Genomic DNA, 21,364 nt, shown 5'->3' on the forward strand with positions numbered 1-21,364 from the left:
TATGCCTCCTGCAGTGCTACTAGTTTTCTGGACTAGACTAGGGATAGTAAGATTCACTGATTCGTATTGGTGCATTGGCATCATAGTTAACAATGTGATGCATCGATTTAAAAAAGTTAGCATTTGTATCATGATGCATAGTTTTTAACATATTTGTATCCGTAAAAAAACGCTTTATATTTAATTTAGATATTTATATATTATTATATTATAATTATATATAATTACTATAATACACATCACAACACTTTGTGTCCTTATAGAATATAGAATGTCACATAGAATATAGATTAACATGGCAGAGGTAGAGCTGCATCTTCCTGGATACAGAACAAAAAAAGAACGTCAGTTTTTTTTTTCTTTTTTTTTTTCTTTTTTTGCAGTACAAAGGCTTCTTTGTGAAAGGGGGCCATGCGTTAGAAGTCAGATGGCACTTCATTTATACTATTAACTATTTGTACCATGTTGAATTTAATACCATCATAATATTTCCATTCCATCATATTGCATTGAATTGTATAGTGTTGAATCAAATCGAGAACAAATCGCACTGCATCATATTAGGGGTAAATCGAATCGCATCAGTAGCTGCGTCATATGTATCTTTAATGTATCTATGTCAGTATAGAGGTTATCTAAGTTCTGCAGCTTTGTCCTGATATCCTCCTGGGTGGTTTTCACCACTCTGTACAAGTCTCTTTGGTAGGCACCAATGCAGCTGGTGAACTACACTGTTTACTTGTAGTCTGGCTTTTTTAAGTTTCCGTACACAGAGCAGTCTCTGTTGTGCCTTTTGCAATAGGTGGAAAAACACAACATAACACATCCTGTGGGAAGTAAACCCACAGGAACTCAATTCAATTCAATTCAATTCATTTTTATTTGTATAGCGCTTTTAACAATGAACATTGTCTCAAAGCAGCTTTACACAGATAATGTGGTGATTAAACATAAATATGTTCTTTGTAAGTATGTTTGTCCCTGATGAGCAACTGTGGCAAGGAAAAACTCCCCGAGATGGCATAAGGAAGAAACCTTGAGAGGAACCAGACTCAAGAGGGAACCCATCCTCATCTGGGTTGCACCAAATGTCCATTTGAAGCAGATATACAATGTTGTGGGGTACAGTGATGATGATCAGAAGCAAACTGCACTCCCGAGTCAGTGCAGCAGACCGCCGACACCAACTACAGTCCAATCCGTCCTCAAAGCACCCGTTCTACTCCGAATTAAGAGACCGTCCCGAGCTGCACAGAAGTGTGAAGATCCAAGGAGGGAGAGGGCAGGAACACTGGTCACTGGAGCCTCAGGAGCATGTTTAACTCGACCGAAAGAGAGAGAGAGAGAGAGAGAGAGAGAGAGAGAGAGAGAGAGAGGTGACGGAAGAGAAGGATATGGATTATTAAGTGTAACTATTGGTGTATGAAAGTTAATGTCACTGTGCAGTTTGGACTCCGGCAAGACTCGCTATGGCAGCATAACTAAAAGGGAGAACCAGAAGGTAACACAGACATGAGGGATCTCTGGGATAAGAGACGACCCACCACACCACCGTCAACAAACCTGAGTGAGCGTGTGAATGTGAGGGACGACAGCATACAAATATACCAGTTCACCAAACACTCTATATCCATGTTCCCTCCAGATCTGTGCCTTTACCTAAGAGAAATCTACTGATAAAAGGCTTGACTAAATAAATACGTTTTCAACCTCGACTTGAACACTGAGACTGTGTCTGAGTCCCGAACACTGATTGGAAGGCTGTTCCATAACTGTGGGGCTTTATAAGAGAAAGATCTGCCCCCTGCTGTAGTCTTCATTATTTGAGGAACCAACAGATAGCCAGCACCTTTTGATCTAAGTAGGCGTGGAGGATCATACTGGTACAGAAGTTCACTCAGATACTGCGGTGCGAGACCATTGAGTGCTTTATCGTCAGTAGTAATATTTTATAGTCAATGCGAGATTTGATTGGGAGCCAGTGTAGACTGATTAAAACAGGGGTGATGTGGTCATATTTCCTAGATCTAGTGAGGACCCTTGCTGCTGCATTCTGGACTAACTGAAGCTTATTGATGCACTTACTCGCACACCCAGACAGTAAAGCGTTACAGTAGTCTAATCTAGAAGTAACAAAAGCATGAACCAGTTTTTCTGCATCCTGTAACGACATCATATTTCTAATCTTAGCAATATTTCTAAGGTGAAAGAAGGCGATTCTGGTGATATTATTCACGTGAGACTCAAAGGAAAGACTCGGGTCAATAATCACACCAAGGTCTTTGACAGCCGTACATGCTGAAACAGAAACACCATCCAGAGATGCTACGTAATCGGAAAGTTTACTTCTAGCTGCATGTGGTCCTAGTAAAAGTACTTCCGTCTTATCTGAGTTGAGCAGAAGAAAGTTATTAAGCATCCACTGTCTAATGTCCTTTACACACTTCTCAACATTGTTAAGCTGATCTCTCTCATCTGGCTTTGCTGAAATATACAGCTGTGTGTCATCAGCATAGCAATGGAAGCGAATCCCATGTTTATGAATAATTTCACCAAGAGGCAGCATATATAAAGAGAAAAGCAGTGGGCCTAAGACAGATCCTTGAGGAACACCAAACTTTACCTCATAGAGCGTGGAGAACTCACCATTTACATCCACAAACTGATAGCGATCAGTCAAATAAGACCTGAGCCAAGAGAGAGCTGTTCCTTTATTCCTACAACATTCTCAAGTCTAGCAAGCAGTATAGTGTGATCAATGGTGTCAAAAGCTGCACTAAGGTCGAGCAAAACAAGTAAGGAGACAAAACCCTGATCAGAGGCCAATAACAGGTCATTTACCACCTTAACTAGCGCCGTCTCTGTGCTATGATGAGGCCGAAATCCTGACTGATACATTTCAAAAATGTTATTCATAAGCAGATGTGAGCATAACTGCTGTGCTACAACCTTTTCTAAAATTTTGGATATAAAGGGGAGATTTGATATCGGTCTGTAGTTGGACAACTGACATGGGTCAAGGTCAGGTTTCTTAATAAGGGGGTGGATAACTGCCAGTTTGAAGGATTTCGGTACATAACCAGTGCTAATGGAAGAGTTAATTATTTTTAAAACAGGTTTGATTACCTCTGGAGCTATCTGTTTAAAGAAACTAGGAACTTGAAACTTTCTTCCCTTACCAGCTCCTTTACGTATATATCTAAAGACAGGAGTGCTCCCCACCATCCAGAACTTAACAGCGATCTCTTTTTGGTTTCTTTGGTGTTGAGGGTCATGTTGTTTTTCTAGGCACTATTTTAACTGGTTTTACCCTGTAGACCATATTTTTGTTTTCTGATATCCGCTCTACAATGGTGATGTTCTTTGTGAATTTGACTATGCCGTGAGAAGACCGGATCAGCATGTATCATGTGTGGAAAGTACAGATTGGTGAGGCACAGTCCTGGACATTCCCGGGTATGCACTTTCAAACATGATTACAGTTGCTCATTGCAAATAAATACAGAATTTATTCTAATAAACACATGCCTCATTAAAATAACGATTAATGAAGTAAAAATTGATCATATTTATTTGAATGCTCTAAATATGTTAGGCTGTGTGTAACGCAGTTAGGACCACCTATGTATTTTTTTAATCCGCTGGCTGATAAAGAATGATTTTTGATACAGTCTGTCCTGATATTAGACTTTTGCAAAGCATTTGCAACAGCTGGGTGGCATTTGTTTCACTGACTCACTTTAAGTGCAGCCCACGACTGGCTGTCTATTCATGATAATCATATACAGAGTGTATATATATAGAGTGTACTTAATGGCATTGCAAGACAAGTGTTTGTACAGTAATCTTGCCATTCTGATTGTCTAAAAGGATTGTTTAGAACACATGTAAATGTCATTTTTTTGGTCCAGTATGGTGTACCTGGGTGTTCAGCCAAGTATAATAGTCAATATTTTGATATATTTTGTACAAATCCTCACACGTGAAAGAACAGTCTTAGTGAGTTCTTCAAGTTTTTCTCATATTTCTTTTTTAATATACACAGGAGTGTTTTTAAGATTTGTATGGTCTTTTGCATTTGTTTTAACACCAAATAAAAATATTTTAACACCTTCTAGTTGTGTAGTCAGCTGATCGTAATGAGTGAAGATGTTGTAAATTCTAAATAGGTGTAAATTCTAAATAGTTGTGAATTTCTTTGGTAAAATATGGGTGAAAATTTGTTTAAAAAAAAAAATCGACCAGGCATAACATTATAACATTATGACTACTGAAGTGAATAACACTGATTATCTCTTCATCATGACACCTGTTAGAGGATGGAATATATTAGGCAGCAAGTGAAAATTTTGTCCTCAATGTTGATGTGTTAGAAGCAGAAAAAATGGGCAAGCGTAAGGATTTGAATGAGTTTGACAAGGGCCGAATTGGGATGTCTAGGCGACTCGTTTAGAGCATCTCCAAAACTGCAACTCTTGTGTTGTGTTCCCACTCGGCAGTGGTCAGTATCTATAAAATTGTGGTTCACGGGAGGAACAGTGTTGAAAAGGCTGGCAGGGTCATAAGCAGCCAAGGCTCATTGATGCATGTGGGGCTTAAAGGCTGACCCGTGTGGTCCGATCCAAAAGAAGAGCTACTGTAGCTCAATTTACTGAAGAAATTGCTTTTATTGCTTCAGGATTGTTTTGGCAGCAAAAGGGGGACCAACACAATATTAGGTAGCGGGCCATAAAATTATGCCTGCTCGGTGTATATCTGAACACAGTTCAAATCTGTACAAATGTATATAGATATATATGGGAGATGTGGTAGCTTGGTGGTTAATGCATTGGATCTGAGGGTCATGAGTCCCACCCATATTGTATGAATGAGATAAAAAAAGTTGCTGTGGTAAAGACATCTGCTAAATGCCATACATGTAAATAGCAATTTATAAATGTATTTTTGGAAATATTGTTTGATGGTAGAATGTCCTACTGCTGCCTGACATCAACCTGAAATACATGAGCTTGCTATACTTACTAGTTAAATTGTACAAATCAGGATGATTTTACACAGTGTTTTAGACAGCAGTCAAGCCAGCTGTGACAGCAACCAGAGTGCATGAATACACAACAGTTTAAAATCCATGTAACAAAAACACTTACACTGACTTGGCATTGAAGTTAATTAAGGCTGTGTTTAAAAATAGACTGAACTTAATTAGCAATAATTTAATTACAGCATGTTGAATGTTGTTCATTTACATTTAGCCTCAGTTTTGCATTTAACTGGTTAACAACTGTTAATTAAGATGTTGGTTTGCATTTACATTTACAATATTTAGCAGACACCCTTATCCAGAGCGACAGACAAAAGTCTTGGTTTGTGTCATTCATTATGGCATTTATGTTCTTGATAAGTGGGGATGAACAACGGTTCAAGTTTTTGCTAATAATTAGCTTATGTATAGTTTATTGGGAAAAAAAATAAAAACAGTTAATACAAATGTGTGGTGTATTAATGCTGAAGTTCACCATTTATTAATGGTATATAATATTAATATTACATAATGTCATTTAGCATAATCAAAACTAAAGCTGGACAACTTTATTTTACTGCACTTTATAGTATGTTCCATATTGACCATGTACTGAAAGCATTATAGTTGTGTATTCACATGCTTGACAACTAAAAACATGTATTCGCCGCTCAATGGCATGTGGGCAGCCACGTGGGCAGTAATAGTATGGAGCTGGACCTGAATTTACAGGAACACAGAGGAAACGAGAATAGCTAGACAGAGATGTGTGATCCATGAGACAGACAGAAAGAGATGTAACAGACAAAGATGTTTAGCTTCCCTAAGCCGGATTGAGAAGACCTTTTGTGCAGTGTGGTTAGTGTGTGTGCACTGTAATGAAGTGCTCGAAAAGAGTGGCAGGTTGTAGTTAGCGTACTCTACTGTGAAGACTTCCACTCGGCTCTGAGAAGCCACATGCCATTTTGTGTCACCACTCTAATAAAATGCAGTTCCCATGGACATGGACAGTAAATAGAATTTGCAGAGACACCCATGCCAAAATCTTATCAGAACGTGTTGTAGAAATCGGTTTTGTCAGCTTTAGATCCGAGGCAGCTTAAATAAATGGCACATCACTTAGCTGAATGTTCCCTTGAGCTGATTTTAGTATGAATAAACAATCATACAGAAAGCTTTTGTCTGCATTTGTCATTCATTTGTCATATTAAAAGGCACTACATTCAGCAAAGGACATGGGGAAAATATATCCAGTGGTCCTAGTTAAGTGTACTTCAAATGGGAAGCGCGATTTAAAATGCCTGATTGTTTAAAATGCCATCACGGTTGTGCAGCGTACTACATCAGAAGGCATGTACAGATAATGTAAGGCACTCAGGGAAAAAACAGACGACAAGAAAATGGATACACAAAAGGATATAGAGGGGTTTAATTTATGAGTGCAAAGATCTTGGTGTTCCTCGAGTTTTTCTGAAGTACGATGGTAATAGAAGAATCTGCCGAGCCAAATGCATTTCTCAAACCGACATGACCCATAGGAAGATGGCAAAAACAGAAAAACACAGTTCATTGCTTGCCTTTTAGCTCTGGTTTAGAATTATTCTCTGGCACTGTTTAATAATCCTACCTATCAATGGGAATGAAACATTGTTACCTAATTTAGTGGAATGTTGATCATTCATAGACTTGTAGGCAGTTTAGCATATGATTATGTTCATGTCATTGCAGATCTTAGGTAATTATCTTGCATTAACAAAGCAGTCAGTTGTGTATTTCAATTTATTCCTTATTGTTTCTATGCTAACAGTCGTTCTTTCTTCTGCAGGACATTGGGTTTCTGGTTAAACAGAGTTCAGTCCCTGCTGTACTGCAATGAGCATGGAATCCTGGGCTCCTTCTCCGAGGAAATGCATTATTGCTTGTGTCCCACAGAACAGGGCAGCTCCTGCCAGGGTACAGTTCCTTGTCAGGTGGGTGAGGGCACACTGTGTTCCTTGTGTGCCCCGGACAATGTGACCCGCTGCGGCACATGTATGCCTGGTAGCTTCCTGCAGCTGGGCTCATGCCGTCCAGCCGTGGCCATTTCCTTGGACCACTATGTGAACTTTGACTTGGACATGGTGGACGCAGAAGCCCACCACCTGCTCCAGCGTTTGGACGGCCGCCTGGAGGTTCGTGCAATCTACATCAGCAACGATGTGCGCTTAGGAAGCTGGTTCAACCCCGCGTGGCGCAAGCGGATGCTACTTACACTCAAGAGCAACAAGAACAAGTCCAACCTGGTGCACATGCTCATGGGAATTTCTTTCCAGATCTGCACCACACAGAACAGCACGCTGGAGCCAGTGCCTGCCATCTATGTCAACCCATTTGGAGGAAGCCATTCCGAGAGCTGGTTCATGCCCGTCAAGCAGAACAACTTTCCCGACTGGCAGCGAACTAAACTCGATACGGCACTGCCATGCCACAATTGGACGCTGGTGCTGGGCACCAAATGGAAGTCGTTTTTCGAGACAGTGCACATCTACTTACGCAGCCGTATTCTCACAGACGACCCGGGTGTCAACGAGACACTCTTCTACGAGCCACTGGAAATGGACTCCGCTAATCTGGGGTACATGAAGATCAACAGTCTGAGGGTGTTTGGTTATAGCATGCACTTCGATGCCGATGGTGTCAAGGAGCTGATCTCACAGTTAGACTACCCGTACACACAGGGCACGCAGGACGCCGCCTTTCTGGCACTGATGGAGATACGCGACCGAGTAAATCGGCTCTCGCCACCCGCCGAGCGCCCGCTCGACCTCTTCTCCTGCCTGCTTCGGCATCGGCTCAAGCTCTCAGCCAGTGAGGTGGTGCGCATCCGCGACTTGGTTCACAGCTTTAGTGACAGGTTGCCCAGTTCCTCCAAACCTGAACTCGCCCAGCTGTGCAGCTAGCTCAGATAATTCTCTCCTGCCTGTGTGTGCGTTTGTGTGTGGGTGTGTGAATTGCAAATCAGAAAGAGGGAGAATTCAGCCAGCTGTGCAAGCTAGATCACACAATTCTCTCTTACATATTTCTCAGACTTCTGAAATCTTGCATTAAAAGATGTATATACTGTATTTATCCGTGGACTGCGATGCTCATAATGGAATCTTTGTATTCAGAAATGTGAAATGTGACTGAAACATCAAGGCATGAATGGTAAGTTTGTTTATACGTCTTTTTTTGAGGCTAGCTCAGAGAATACTTTCCACCCGGGGTGCGTGCGTTTGTGTGAATATAAATGAGAAAGAGCGAAGAGAACACGGCCAGCTATGCAGCTAGCATGTGTGATTCTCTCCCGCTCAAGAGTGTTTGAGTTTCTCAGAACTTCCATGCGAAGGGTAACAACATTATTTTAGAAATGAGAAGTACCCCTGTTCTTGTGGGTTTGCTTCGGTAAACCTGCAACCTCCGAGCAGCAAAACATAAACTCTAAGTTGCTATTGACATGGGAATAGCGAGTACGCATACATCAGGATGTTGAACAAATATAACACAGACTGGATCAATTCACGCTTCTGAGCAAAGCTTGAAGAAAGACAGAACTGCATCATAGCCCTTTCTGTGGAACAATGTAAAAACATGAAGTTTGATCTTTTCTATGTGTTCGGAGATGTTCGGTATTATTTGGTGACTACCTGAAAAAAGGGCATAGTTGATGAGAATTACATTCTTATAGATTTATGGTGAAAATCAGTTATACAGTAATAGCGACCAAGACACAGGTTTACTTTACTTTTCTATTTTTATCTGATGTCCTAAATCCTGTACTGAGAGATGTTTTCTCTGTATTTATTACCAGATTGAGATGCCCTTAACAGATTCTTTATATCAAGAGCTGTGACACACAACAAAACAAAACAAAAAAACAATAGGCAGACAAAATGGCAAACCGTCTTATTTATACGTTTCAGTCTTTCCGATGTTGATCTTCTAAAACATCACATTGTCTTTTGCGAAGGTTTGTGGGCAGCTTTGTAAATACCGCTCTGTCATTAATCCTCATTCAGGACGTAAAAGCTGCACATAGTAAATATCAATGGCTCATCACTCTTATGAATTGAATGAATTTGTACTTTTTGGAACCGGCAACGACCAAAAAACATTTCTTACTCGACAGAAACACGTATCTATTGCCTTATGAAGTGGAGTTTGTGTTCGGATATTAAAGCACACTTGGTCAGCTACGTCGTTATTTGAAAAACGTGTTGCTCCTTTTGCCTGGGTTCTTTCTCTTATCTTGTTTATTTGGTTTTTTTTTCCACTTTTTTTATTTGACTTACAATAATCTGCAAAAAAAAAAAAAAAAAAAAACAGACAAAAAAATAATCTAATTTATAATTGACACTCTGTGAGAAATATACGTATCTGCTCTGTACAAAAAAAGACAAAGCTCTGTTGAAGGACATCCTTTAATACCTGTGTCATAACATTTGCACATATACTTCTACACTGATTAACTCCACCTACTGAATCATGACATACATTTGAATTCCATCGAGCGTCTGTGAAACTAAAAGCAATCAAGCATGAGGCTATTTAAGTGCTTTTCATGGTCATTTTGCATTTAAATTCATGTCACAGCTCATCCATAACCCAAATATATGGCACAATAGACCACTGAATAGTGTTATGTGGACAAATGTTTGTTTTGCAACACCATGTCCATGACATCCATCTGGAAATCATCTATAAATCACATCGTTTACCAGCACATTGTTTAGATTTTGCCCCTTAGCTGTGGAGCCTGTGAGCACGTCTTGCACATCAATGCCTGAAATGACCAGTTTTATGCTGGGATAAGAAAAATGTCCTTGTCATATAAATTGCATCATTTATTAGGAGAGGAGGCAATTTGCTAGATTGTCACTGAGGACAGCAAAATCTTTGTCTGTCACAACATCTGTATGTCACGAATCATCCTGCATTTGTGTAGGCTGGAATTTGCAGCCGTCGACTGTTCGTCTTTATTACCTAGCGCTTGCTCTTTGGCTAATCAACGAGGTGTGGAAGAGCCAGCGATTAATCATAAAGGTCTTGTGTAGACTATCGCTGCTCTCTAACGTAGAAATAAGCGCTGGATGTTCCACTGATTGATTATTTATGATGGTTGTATTGCCTTGGGCATGAGGCTGTTTATGCTCTGGGTTTATGAAATATATAATTGTGCAAGATTCAGATCCTAGATTTACTTTCCCTCCTGGGAGTCATGTCCCATCTAATTATGGCGGCTACAAACACAGCAGCCAGAATTACCTGGGTACAATCCCTAAATGCTTTCCTCATAAATTCCTAATTCATATCAGAAAACCGTGTCCCAAGTTCAAGTGCTTTGATGTGGAACGCTGGTTTAGAGCTGGTTATTAAAAAGTGTACTCATCTCAATTCATTGAAATACCAAGTATTTTTTCCCTGTTTTTTTTTCGAATGGCATCCCTTTGGTCACTGTTTATTTTTGTAGATATTACATTTTTAAGAGCTTCACTTAAGAACCATTAGCAGTAACAGTGTGTAGGTCTCACAGTTGTTTACTGTTTATATTACGGTTCTTCCAACTGAACACACATAAATTAAAACAAAGCTCAGTGAAAAGGTACGATCGAGGCATTAAGGTAGGGATTATTGTTCATTTATAGACTAGAGGTCTTGCAGCTGTTCCCCCAAAACAGTTACATTTTCCCAACAGTTTTTCTTCCAGAACACTTGTTCTATTAAAGCTGATTTACACAGCACAGGATTAAAAAAAGTTTCGAAATCTTTAAGCCTTACTTGATTTCTCCCTCTGGGAAAACCCTTTTGTAGAACTTTACAACAGTTTCCATATCAGGTAGAGTTCAAAAGTTTGGCATGCTTAGAGCATTTAACTCTTCAGAGTACATGAGATAAAATAGTCAACTTGCTGGGTTTTTTTTTTATATTCTTTTTTTTATTATTATTATTTTTACTACCCCACATTAATTTTTTTTTATTTACAGTAGATGAAACTCTTAAAAATGAACTATGAAAGGCTCAGCAAGGTGCCAGTGGAAAAGTTGGAGATGTTCAGTGCAATCCCTGATGTGATTAGTGTGTACATGTGAATTTATTACTGTGCTTTAAAGAGTGAAATTATTTGACACTGCCATCCTTTTCAGCAGGAGTCATCAACTGGCAAGGTGTTGGCCTGGACCTATTCAACTGGGCGGAAAAAATGCTGTAGCAGAATTGATCATTGTATGAAAAAATAACTGGCAGTAGTTGAGCAGCTCCAGATTTGTAAACACGAATCATCGCTGCTTCAGCTGCGGCTTATTACGGTGAATTACAGTGACGGCTGCGTATGAGAGAAAGACTTTTCACAGACTTTCATATTTTTTTCATAATTTCTCTGGTCTGCTGATTAGTGGTCATAAAGACAAAAAAGAGATAAAAACAACTATTAAAGACAGCACAGAGAAATATGTGTTCATTCTCTTGCTCAAGATTAAAATCTGACGTCTGTTACGAGTCCGTGGTGCTAGTCAAAAGTGTTCATGTAACGTGCCAGTGCAAAACACAACCACTTTCAATTGATGTGTCTTATTAATAGGCATGTAATAACCACTCGAAGCTAACTTTTGCCATCATTAAGTCGTGCTAGTTTCCTTTCCATACATTTATAAGGAATTTCATGTAAGTGGATCTTCACAAACTTTAAGATCAGAAACTGTCCTCATAATTCAGCACCTCCAGACTTTATGTTACTGTAATTTGGTCTTCATCAAATCAATGCAAAACACTACTGTTCACTGCATTTGCCATATCCTCATTCCATTAAACGTGTCATATCCTGCAAATCTTTTTCATTGCTACACAAATCACAACCTCTTCTTAACATTAGTTTGATCATATTTTTGAAATGCCTTCAACCTTACTGTATTGTCACACTGGGATTAAACAAATCGTCGCATACGAATAGCTGTTAGTGTCCAGAACCAAAGTGCTGAATGTAAATACTCACTGCATTCATTCGCTCAATATCCAGATACGATATAGCTCGATTAAGAGCATGAGTTGTCAGCATGCGATCCAGCACACAGGATTCTTTTATTTTTTTTGCTGATATGAGTTTGGTTTGTACATTTAAACATGTATATTGTACTAGATGCAGAGACCTGATCTAGACAGACTGGCCATGAAATGAAACACTGAACTTTCTACTCTTTATTGTTTGATCGAAGCTTCTCTCAGTGTTTTAACAGGATGTAAATGTTCTTATATTAAATAATAAAAAGTGATGGAAATCTTTACAATGTCTGTAATAAATACACTGTTATGGAGACGTGTGAAACATTTTTATACTATCATTGGATGTTTTTAAATTTTCAGTGCTACATCATGATCTAACGTTCTACAGAATGTCTTTCAGCCTCTGTGCTGTCCAAACATCATCAAATATCATCCCCACTATTTTAGTTCATTTTGATATTTCAGTGGCTTTTTGTTATTGTACTGAATTTTTGTTTTTAACCGCAAAATGAATAGCCATTCAAGTTGTCTTTAGAGGGATGAAGATAACATTTCACAGCCTTGTTCTATACTCCTGGGTGCTGTATCATCAAGATCCAATTCTGCAATATTAGTTTCCAGTCTTTCTATAAAGACGCAACAGTCCTGAAGAAAAACAAAACCTCATCATGTTGAGAAAACCTCACAGCTACTAAGCAAACAGTCGATAAACATTCTGACAGATTAAGTTTGAAATATACAAAGACACAAAGTGCCATAAAATATAAATGTTATGGTTATTAAATGTGGTATTTCATATTCAAAATCTAAAATCTCAGTGGGAAAGTAATAAAAAAAATTATACTCACAGAGATAATGCTGTTAATGCTCGATGAGTCAGGACAAATGTGGGATCAGTTCATCACTGTTCTTCAGTGGAGGTCAGAGCTCCATGGACACTTTCACTCCACATGGGTTCTTCCTCTCCAAACTCGGCAAATTTTATATTTATAAACCTCACACTGTACACAGGTGAAGTGTCAAGGATAATCATGTTTTGGTGTCTATCCAAAAGAGGCAAAACCAGAGTTGCACACACAAATGCTATTGTAGTGATTATTAACCAATAACATGTTCCCCATGTTGGGACTGTAGTTGTTGTTCCTGTGAAAGCATGACCCACATTCTGCCTTAGGAAATATTATTAAAAAAGGTATAACACATTGTATCTTTTAGACTATTCAAACCAGCAGAACTCCCTCTAGTGTAAATGCTGAATTCTGCAGAAACATTAATAATGTTGTGTAGTCCCTGTTGAGTAGTTTATGTGTTCTTTTAAAACAATAAAAAAAAAACCTAAACTGATAAAAAATAAATATAAAATAAGAGTAATTGGCATAGGTGCATCCTTGGATGTGACTAAGACTTGGGAATCAATAACTTGACAGTGAAATGGCAGAATGACAGAAGAGCCCCGGCGAAGCTGAAGGATATCAGCAAAGGAAGGTGAGGAGTGAATCAGTGACTGATCATCTGACCATTGGCTTTAATGAGCTGTAATTATTTCACCCAAGGAAGCTGTTCCACTGGGTTAAGCAGGAAAAAGCAGCCATCAACAAATCGGTTTCCAACTTGAAAAATAAGATGTGATGGGTGCTGATGCCCCGAATCAATAAGTACCATTGCTTTTAACTGATTTACAGCTGAAACTATTGGAGAGTGAACCACTCTTTTCCATTGATCATTGGATTAGTCACTTGAACTAATTAAAATGGAGTCATGGTTTTATGTTCAAGAATAAACTTCCCCGTTTTAATCTCTATAAACCAAATAAAATTATGTTCATTGTTTATTTAGAAAGCCTTAACTCTACAGATGAAGGCACAGGACACAATAGGGAAGGGTGCAATATTATTGATGTGACTTGGTTTGAGAAGTTTATGCAGAGCCCAACTGAAAATAACAATACAAAATGGGGAAAATAAATTTTTAATATGCTTGTCTATTGCCCCAGGCTATGAAAACAATATGACAATCTCTCTGTCCCATTTGATGCTTAAATTCCCTTTGTGCATGTAGCATTGAAATGCTTCACTCTGTAGGATCCCCAGTGTTCGAATCTGCTTAAAAACACAGACATAATAATTTTTTTGGTCTCTGAGATTTTAGATTAAACCGGAGTTAGGAATTTTTCACTTCTAAGGCAGGATGGTATACAACTGACAAACTGACAACTGGCTATTCTTTTTTTTTTAAACAGGTTTTGAAACAGAGAAACAGTCTGTAATTCACTATAAATCCATGGCTTTATTTTATTTACCTTGCCTTTTGGTTTAAATTGAGGTGAAAAAATAATAAATTAAGAATAAATAAATTCTCTACTACCACTGGTCAGTGATCAACCACTTTTTTGTTGTTTGTGTGTGTGTGTGTGTGTGTGTGTGTGTGTGTGTGTGTGTGTGTGTGTGTGTGTGTGTGTGTGTGTGTGTGTTGAGGGTGATGGAACAAAAAACAGGTATCAAGTCATGGTAGATCAGCATTTAATAAAAAAGAAGATCTCACTATAATCCAAGAACCAAGAGTCATCATGCTGGAAAACCCCACCATAATGTCAATTCCTGAGTGTTAGGTTCATCTCTGAGCCTTCAAAAACTCATCCCACTCGTTCTTGTTCAGACTCTGCATTAAAGATCTGGGAATATCAGTCACACAGACACCAGGATGTGTATGAAAGATATACGGAAGTTTATTGACAGAGAGATATTACATATCGGGACATGATGAACAAAAGAAGTAAGAAGGTCATTCTTTTCTTGTTCTGTTCTTAGTACATACTATATATAAGCATTTACCATAAAGAGTTGACAGTCACAGCATGATAAGATGCAAGGAAAATATAATATGAATTCACACAAACTAGGTAAATTACTCCTGGTGGAATAACTGAATAAGTGATTTGGAATATTACCTAACACTGAACCTATAAAGACAAAATGACAAGTGACAGGTTATAAGCACACTTTTGTTTCTGCTGTTCCTGATTTAGATGACATATAGTAATGTAGGCAGTGCAGGAATACAGGACACTGTATCCTCTATGGCTTATGTGTACTCAGTTCCTGCTATAGCACTGGCTTGTCCACATCCTGAGTGGTGTAACACATGTGTCTTGCTTGGTCTCATTTATATTCCAGTTTGACTTTAACAGCTTCTGAATACCCTGTGGTTGGTGTTGTGTCCTTGCAGTTGGCAAATAACTTTGTATTATATTTCGCATGAATGCAGCAACTTGGAAAGTAAGAACAGACAGACTAAAACCAGAACTCTCTTTCTGTGTCTCTCTATATGTACATACATACATACATACATACATACATACATACATACATACATATATACTAAACATAGCATTTTAACAGTTCACATTTGAAAGCTAAGCACCTAATTTGTATTATTGGAACAGACAGACAGACTTTTCTAAATCTCTGAAAAAAAAAAACATATACTGTAAGAGACTCGCCATTAGCATGTTGCCAGAAGCTAACTTATGATTATGCCATCTTTTTACACATGTACACTCCCCACCCCACAAGCCATATGCTTCTGTGCCATCCACAACGGGGTGCTGTCCATTCAGCATCATTGTTGCAGTCGCATGTGGAGCGAGCAGTGGTTTTGGCATGTGGTGTGGTATCCTCCTTAGCTCCAAGACAACTGTTGGTGGTATTTACGTCTACACTTTTATGAGAAAATGCATGCCTAAACATGGTGGGCCTATTTTCAAGTCAAGAATCAAGACAAGAAGCTTTTGTTCTCATTTCAAACATATATAGCTGACGCAGTACACATTGAAATGAGACAACGACCCTCCAGAACCCTGGTGCTACATAATACAACATAAAACCACATAAAGCTACATAACAAAAAACACAAAGCTACAGGACTAGTCACAGGACTACTTCAGTGGTGGATGTTGAATTAGAAAACCTGCAACAAGAGAAACATTGGGTTACATGACCGATGTTATCTTTGGATTTTGCCATCCATTTTAATGGATTTTTGGCTTTTGTCATCAATTGAGTATTTGCAATGCATTTGCAATGTACCTGGTCAGGTTGTTCTTTCTGGTGATGTGAACGAGGGAGAACTAGGCAGACTAACTAATGCTTAAATGCATGGATGCCCCTTTCCCATGCACATAGATTGTGTGTATTTTTTGACTGCCTCAATTTTGTGTTCTTTAGGTTAAGACAAGAACACACAATGTGGTGGTCTAGGTACTCTGCCTCAGATAGCCCCAGATGGCACTTGGTGAAGTCTGATAGGGGGTGTCTGGTACTTTCATTGGCCATGGGTGGTTCTGAATGTGGTTTTGGGCATTGCTTATGAAATCAGGGCCACTTTAAAATATCTCTTTGTAGAAATAAAGTAGATGTAGTTTATGAACAATGATGAATGTTTAGAGATTTCAGCAGAAATTGCAAACTATTGGGCTTTTGCCCGGGCTGCTAACCATTATGATAACACCAAACAGGGGGTGCCAGACTTTTCAAAACTCTTTTAGCAACTTTGCCATTTCCTTCTCAATAGCCTGGCAGCAGGCCTCCATGAATCAGTATTGCAGCTCTGAACTTCCACTCTTGGCAAGGTCTTATCTTATGTTGCATCAGAAATGTGAGTCCTAGTTTCTTCATTTAAACATTTGTGTTCCACCAATTTCCCTGCTTCTTGCTACTCTTAGGATATAAGATTTTCATGTTTTGTACCAAGGCATGTCAAGGTGGTTCTGTGAAGATATCACCAAAGATGTGTTATAGATGGAATAACGCTTAGTGTCGGGTTCTGTTACCAAGTTGTTGCAGATGGCTCACTAGGCCCACTCGTTAGATGACACTATAGGGCTAGGCAGTGGGCCAGGAACTCACAGTTGGTACTGTATGGAGAATGAGCACCCAGTCAATATGCTGGAACTCATGGAAATGTGCTGCCTGATTATACATCCATTGTTGCTCGGTTTGTGCTTCCTTAGAGTTCCCATGATGGGGGTATACAGTCAATATGGTCTTGCATGTTTTGAACATATTTTTTAATGACTGAGTGGCAGAGGTGGGAAGTAACGGAGTACAAGTACTTCGTTACTGTACTTAAGTAGATTTTTCTGGTATCAGTACTTTACTCCACTATTTATTTTTCAGACAACTTTTTACTTTTACTCATTACATTTTTACACAAATATCTGTACTTTTTACTTCTTACATTTTCAAAACCGGCTCGTTACTTTAGTTTTAATCCATTGATTTGGTGAAATATATATTTTTTATTTTCACTGCGTGCCGATTTCAGCCGAACAACCGATTTCCTGTCACTGCGCGTCTTTTTCAATCCACTGGTGTATAAAGTCCTGACTCTCACTCTTTACGAAGATAAGAATCAGCAGGCAGAAGGCAGTAAGAAATTTGGGGTTAATGTGGATGAGACAGAGGGAGTCAGTGATGAGAACATGACTGAGAACAGACACATTCATGATCATCATCATCTTTTCTCTGCTTGTGTTCTATATGTGGATCTTCAGTCTGGAAACATTCATTCGGTAACAACATTTTTAATCCGTTTTGTATTAATATATATATTTGTCTGTCAAAATTAAAATGATTGTAAACGACACTAAATTTTAATAATGCTATCAATTCAGCACGCATTTCTGTTTTTACCATTTTTATAAAAAGTATAAATACATAAATAAATAACTAAATATAAAAGAGGCGAAATTAAAACCTCCAGCAAAACATACATTTATCCACGACGTCCCTTCTTTACTTAGATATACAATAAATAAATAAACTTAAGATAAAAATATTTTTAATCAGTAAACTTTTGTTTTATTTAAGCGTCAAGTCTCAAATCAAACACCAAATCCGCCATGTTTTACACAATTTACCCTCTGGGTGGCGTTTTGTGGGTTTTTTCCCTCATAATGGCGACACGAATTTAAATGACTGTCTTTAATGATCGTACAGATAAAAACAATACATCATTCAAATCTGTAAAATGTCTATGATTATATATAAAAGCTTCTTGACTTGATTTGAAGAGGTGCACTTTCTCCGGTATCACCTCATTAACTGTCCGTGTGGAAACATAGCAAAGACTCTTAATGATGTCCACACATCTCTGCACTGTTATAGCCTTTATATTTAATCACTGTACATATGCTTACATAAATATCACATGCTGTACATATGATACATGTTTATCTGCACTATTTGCACCATTGCTACTTTTTGCACTTCTGGTAGATATAGATAGATAGATAGATAGATAGATAGATAGATAGATAGATAGATAGATAGATAGATAGATAGATAGATAGATAGATAGATAGATAGATAGATAGATAGATAGATAGATAGATAGATAGATAGATAGAAATAACTTTATTGTCATTGCATAGTAAGGTACACAGCAACGAAATGCAGTTTGGCATCTATGATGTGAGGTCCAGTTAACAGCTAAAACGGGTAGAAGTAATAACTACTTTTTACTTAAGTACATGTTAGAGCCAAGACTTCTTTACTTTTACTTGAGTAAAAAGGTATAATCAGTACTTCAACTTTTACCCGAGTATTTTAAAACATGAGTATCTGTACTTCTACTTAAGTAATGGATGTGTGTACTTTTGCCACCTCTGCTGAGTGGAAAGAAGAAGTTTTTTTTTTTCCAGGCGTCTTTTGTCACATCTAACAGTCCCTGTAGATAAAAGGGGTGATGCTAGTAGAGGCTTGTCCTGTTTTTACACTGCAAACAGGACGTAGGGCATGGCGTTATGTTACCTTCTTTACATAACACCCAAGGCTGCAATCTCTAGGTTGCATCTTCTGCCTCTGCATGCTGGAAGGATGTCATGGTTTGCCTTTCCTGCAACCACTGAAACAGATCAGACAATAGGTTTGAATCTTTGATTAGTCAAAAGTTCCCTGAGGATACTAATGCAAAGAAAAAGGAGGATGAGTTCTCTGGCAATGTTTTGTGGTGTGTAATGGCCTTAATAAGTGGGATTGCCTCAGAGGTAACAAGTTGTATAATCTATGATCACTCGAATATGCTCATGTCCTTTAGTTGTATGTACTCTTTATGCCCATACCCAGTCAGTGGAACTTTCTTTATGTGTCCATTGTCTTCATAATGATGCAGTTTTAAATCTTGGAACTACCAGGTATTTGCAGCATTTTCCTGTGGTACCATAGCAGAGTAAGTTGATTTTGATCAGTTGAAGGTGGGAGGTAGGTTTAGCTTCTTCATTGTTTTTTTTCCCCCCTGAATTGGTGCATCTGCCTGCAAAAAGCATTTAGAAACCCCCCTGGTCTGGGTATTCTGAGTATTCTTCTTTAAAACTTTACTTTAAAATGTTAACACTTAACAAAGACTGGAAAAAAAACTCAAGAAAGCCTCATCAGGACTCGAATATTATATAATAAAAACAAGAAATAAAATTACGTTTATGCGAGTTTCGAAAGTAAATATTAGTTACGAGGTTGCCAGATTTAAGAAAAATTCAACAAACAAACTAAATCTTGAAACAACCTCGGAACATTTTCAGGCATTCAATAAGGGACACACTTTTGAAATGATGTTTCTCTTTGTGTGAAAAACAAGATAACAGTGGGGCACACATACTGTACTTGTAATTTTTTTTTAGAGCTGCTGCTTCTCCATATAGCCCACACAGACCATAGACTGTGCACAGGGAAAAAAATACAGATACAATTTGTGCTTTGGAATTATACCACTGATCTCTATGTTGTTTCAAATATTGTGGTAAATTGAAAAGACAGATATTTTCAGTAAATCACACTGAGAATTGCCAAGGACATGTTTTCACCAGCAATGCATGCAATACAATCCTAATAAAGTTTAGTTATTTTTCTTCTAAAATATCTCAATCATTTTGTTTCCTAGTAAATGTTCAATGTTTGTTTGACGTGGGCGAAGCCAGAACCTGTAAATATTCCTCATGGAGCGAGTAGGAGGAATTCAGCCTCAAAGACAGAGGCAACAAGAGACTCGCACTGCATTAACACTGCCCATGCAGTGCATCGCTGCTGTGCAACTCTCTGAATTTCTCTACTCAGCAGTGTGTGCTCATTGTTCGGCATGCTTCCAAGCAGCTCTTTGATTTTTGTTTATCCTGTTCCATTGCTGTGTTGTTTCCCAAGCCTTTAGCCAGTAAATATTCTTTGCACAACTTCCCTGTGCGTTTTTCTAAAACATAACTCTTCGCCGTCTGCTCGCTCCCACCGTTCATTTATACCTGCTGTGGCTATTTTCAGGGTACAATAAGTAAAAATGATCTTCAGAAATGAATAAAATATTTTTTTAATAATGCTTAATAGTAATGATTTGGACCTCATTTGATGCTGACCCTAAAGGCTTTTTTATTAAGACATTCTCCAAGCATTAAAATCCATTAAACAGTACTAAAAACCTGTATGAACTCCTACACTGGCTAATTGCTCCTGTTTAGTTTATTACTAGTTATACTAACCGTGTGGGTTGTCTAGGTTTTTGGAACCAGCTAAGTAGACATTTTCTTTCTCACAGTGTCTTCTCTTTAATGTATAGGTATTACATTAATATTTTATACACTATTGTCACAAATGCATTGACTCTGAGTACACTTTAAAATCCACAGTCATAGGGGCAGAAGTAATAAATCATACTAGTTCACATGAAATATATTTTCTATTTAGTTGGATTTCACACATCAGACTCATGTTAATTTTTACCAGTATTTAAATCCACACCAGCTCAGTGAGACAGAATTATACATGTAAAAGCCTATCCATCTTGCTGTGCATGGGCAATGTGCTGCATCCCATATGTTACATCCAGGATGAATTATGACTTATTTTAGAAACCATGGCACTGCCTCTTCCATTTCCATCGATTCTGTTTCTATAGTGCAATTGTTTAATAGCTTTTTATAAGATCATGATAAATGTATTCTGATTACTCATGCACTTTTGTGGGTGGTTACTAATGTCTCGAGTGTCTGGGACATTGCATGTTCATCAACAAATTTTTCATCTTTCTACTAGCAATTATTTTTGTAAATCTGATATTGCATTATTTTTTTGATCATTTATTGATACTCATTTATATAGAATATTCCATGTAATCAGGTCAGCATTAGTTAAATTAAATAATTCAGATTTCCCACAGTTAGATTAAGTTAGTATTGGAGTGATGTTAAACAGGGTTGATACAACTGTGTATTTCAACTGGGTTATGAGAAACAGGGTAGGACCTTAATCATGTGTTTAAAGAGAAGAAAGTACGGTTTTGACATTGTGT

General features: G+C 38.1%; 1 protein-coding gene across 2 annotated transcripts in view; it reads left to right on the forward strand.

Moving 5' to 3' along the window:
• The window catches only part of brinp2 (bone morphogenetic protein/retinoic acid inducible neural-specific 2), a 121,560-nt gene extending 109,234 nt beyond the window's left edge, over window positions 1-12,326 (forward strand). Inside the window, exons 8-9 of one of the 2 annotated variants that reach the window (XR_006926244.1) lie at window positions 6,846-8,206; window positions 11,182-12,326. Coding sequence is in view for 1 of the 2 variants with exons in the window: in XM_046852431.1 (XP_046708387.1) it covers window positions 6,846-7,959 (1,114 nt within the window). In the remaining variant the exon portion in view is untranslated. Of the gene's footprint in view, window positions 1-6,845 lie in introns of both variants that reach the window. The other variant, XM_046852431.1, reaches the window with a different exon arrangement.
• The last annotated feature ends 9,038 nt before the right edge of the window (window positions 12,327-21,364 follow it).

This window comes from Silurus meridionalis, chromosome 6 (genome assembly GCF_014805685.1).
Source record: "Silurus meridionalis isolate SWU-2019-XX chromosome 6, ASM1480568v1, whole genome shotgun sequence".
Classification (NCBI taxonomy): domain Eukaryota; kingdom Metazoa; phylum Chordata; class Actinopteri; order Siluriformes; family Siluridae; genus Silurus; species Silurus meridionalis.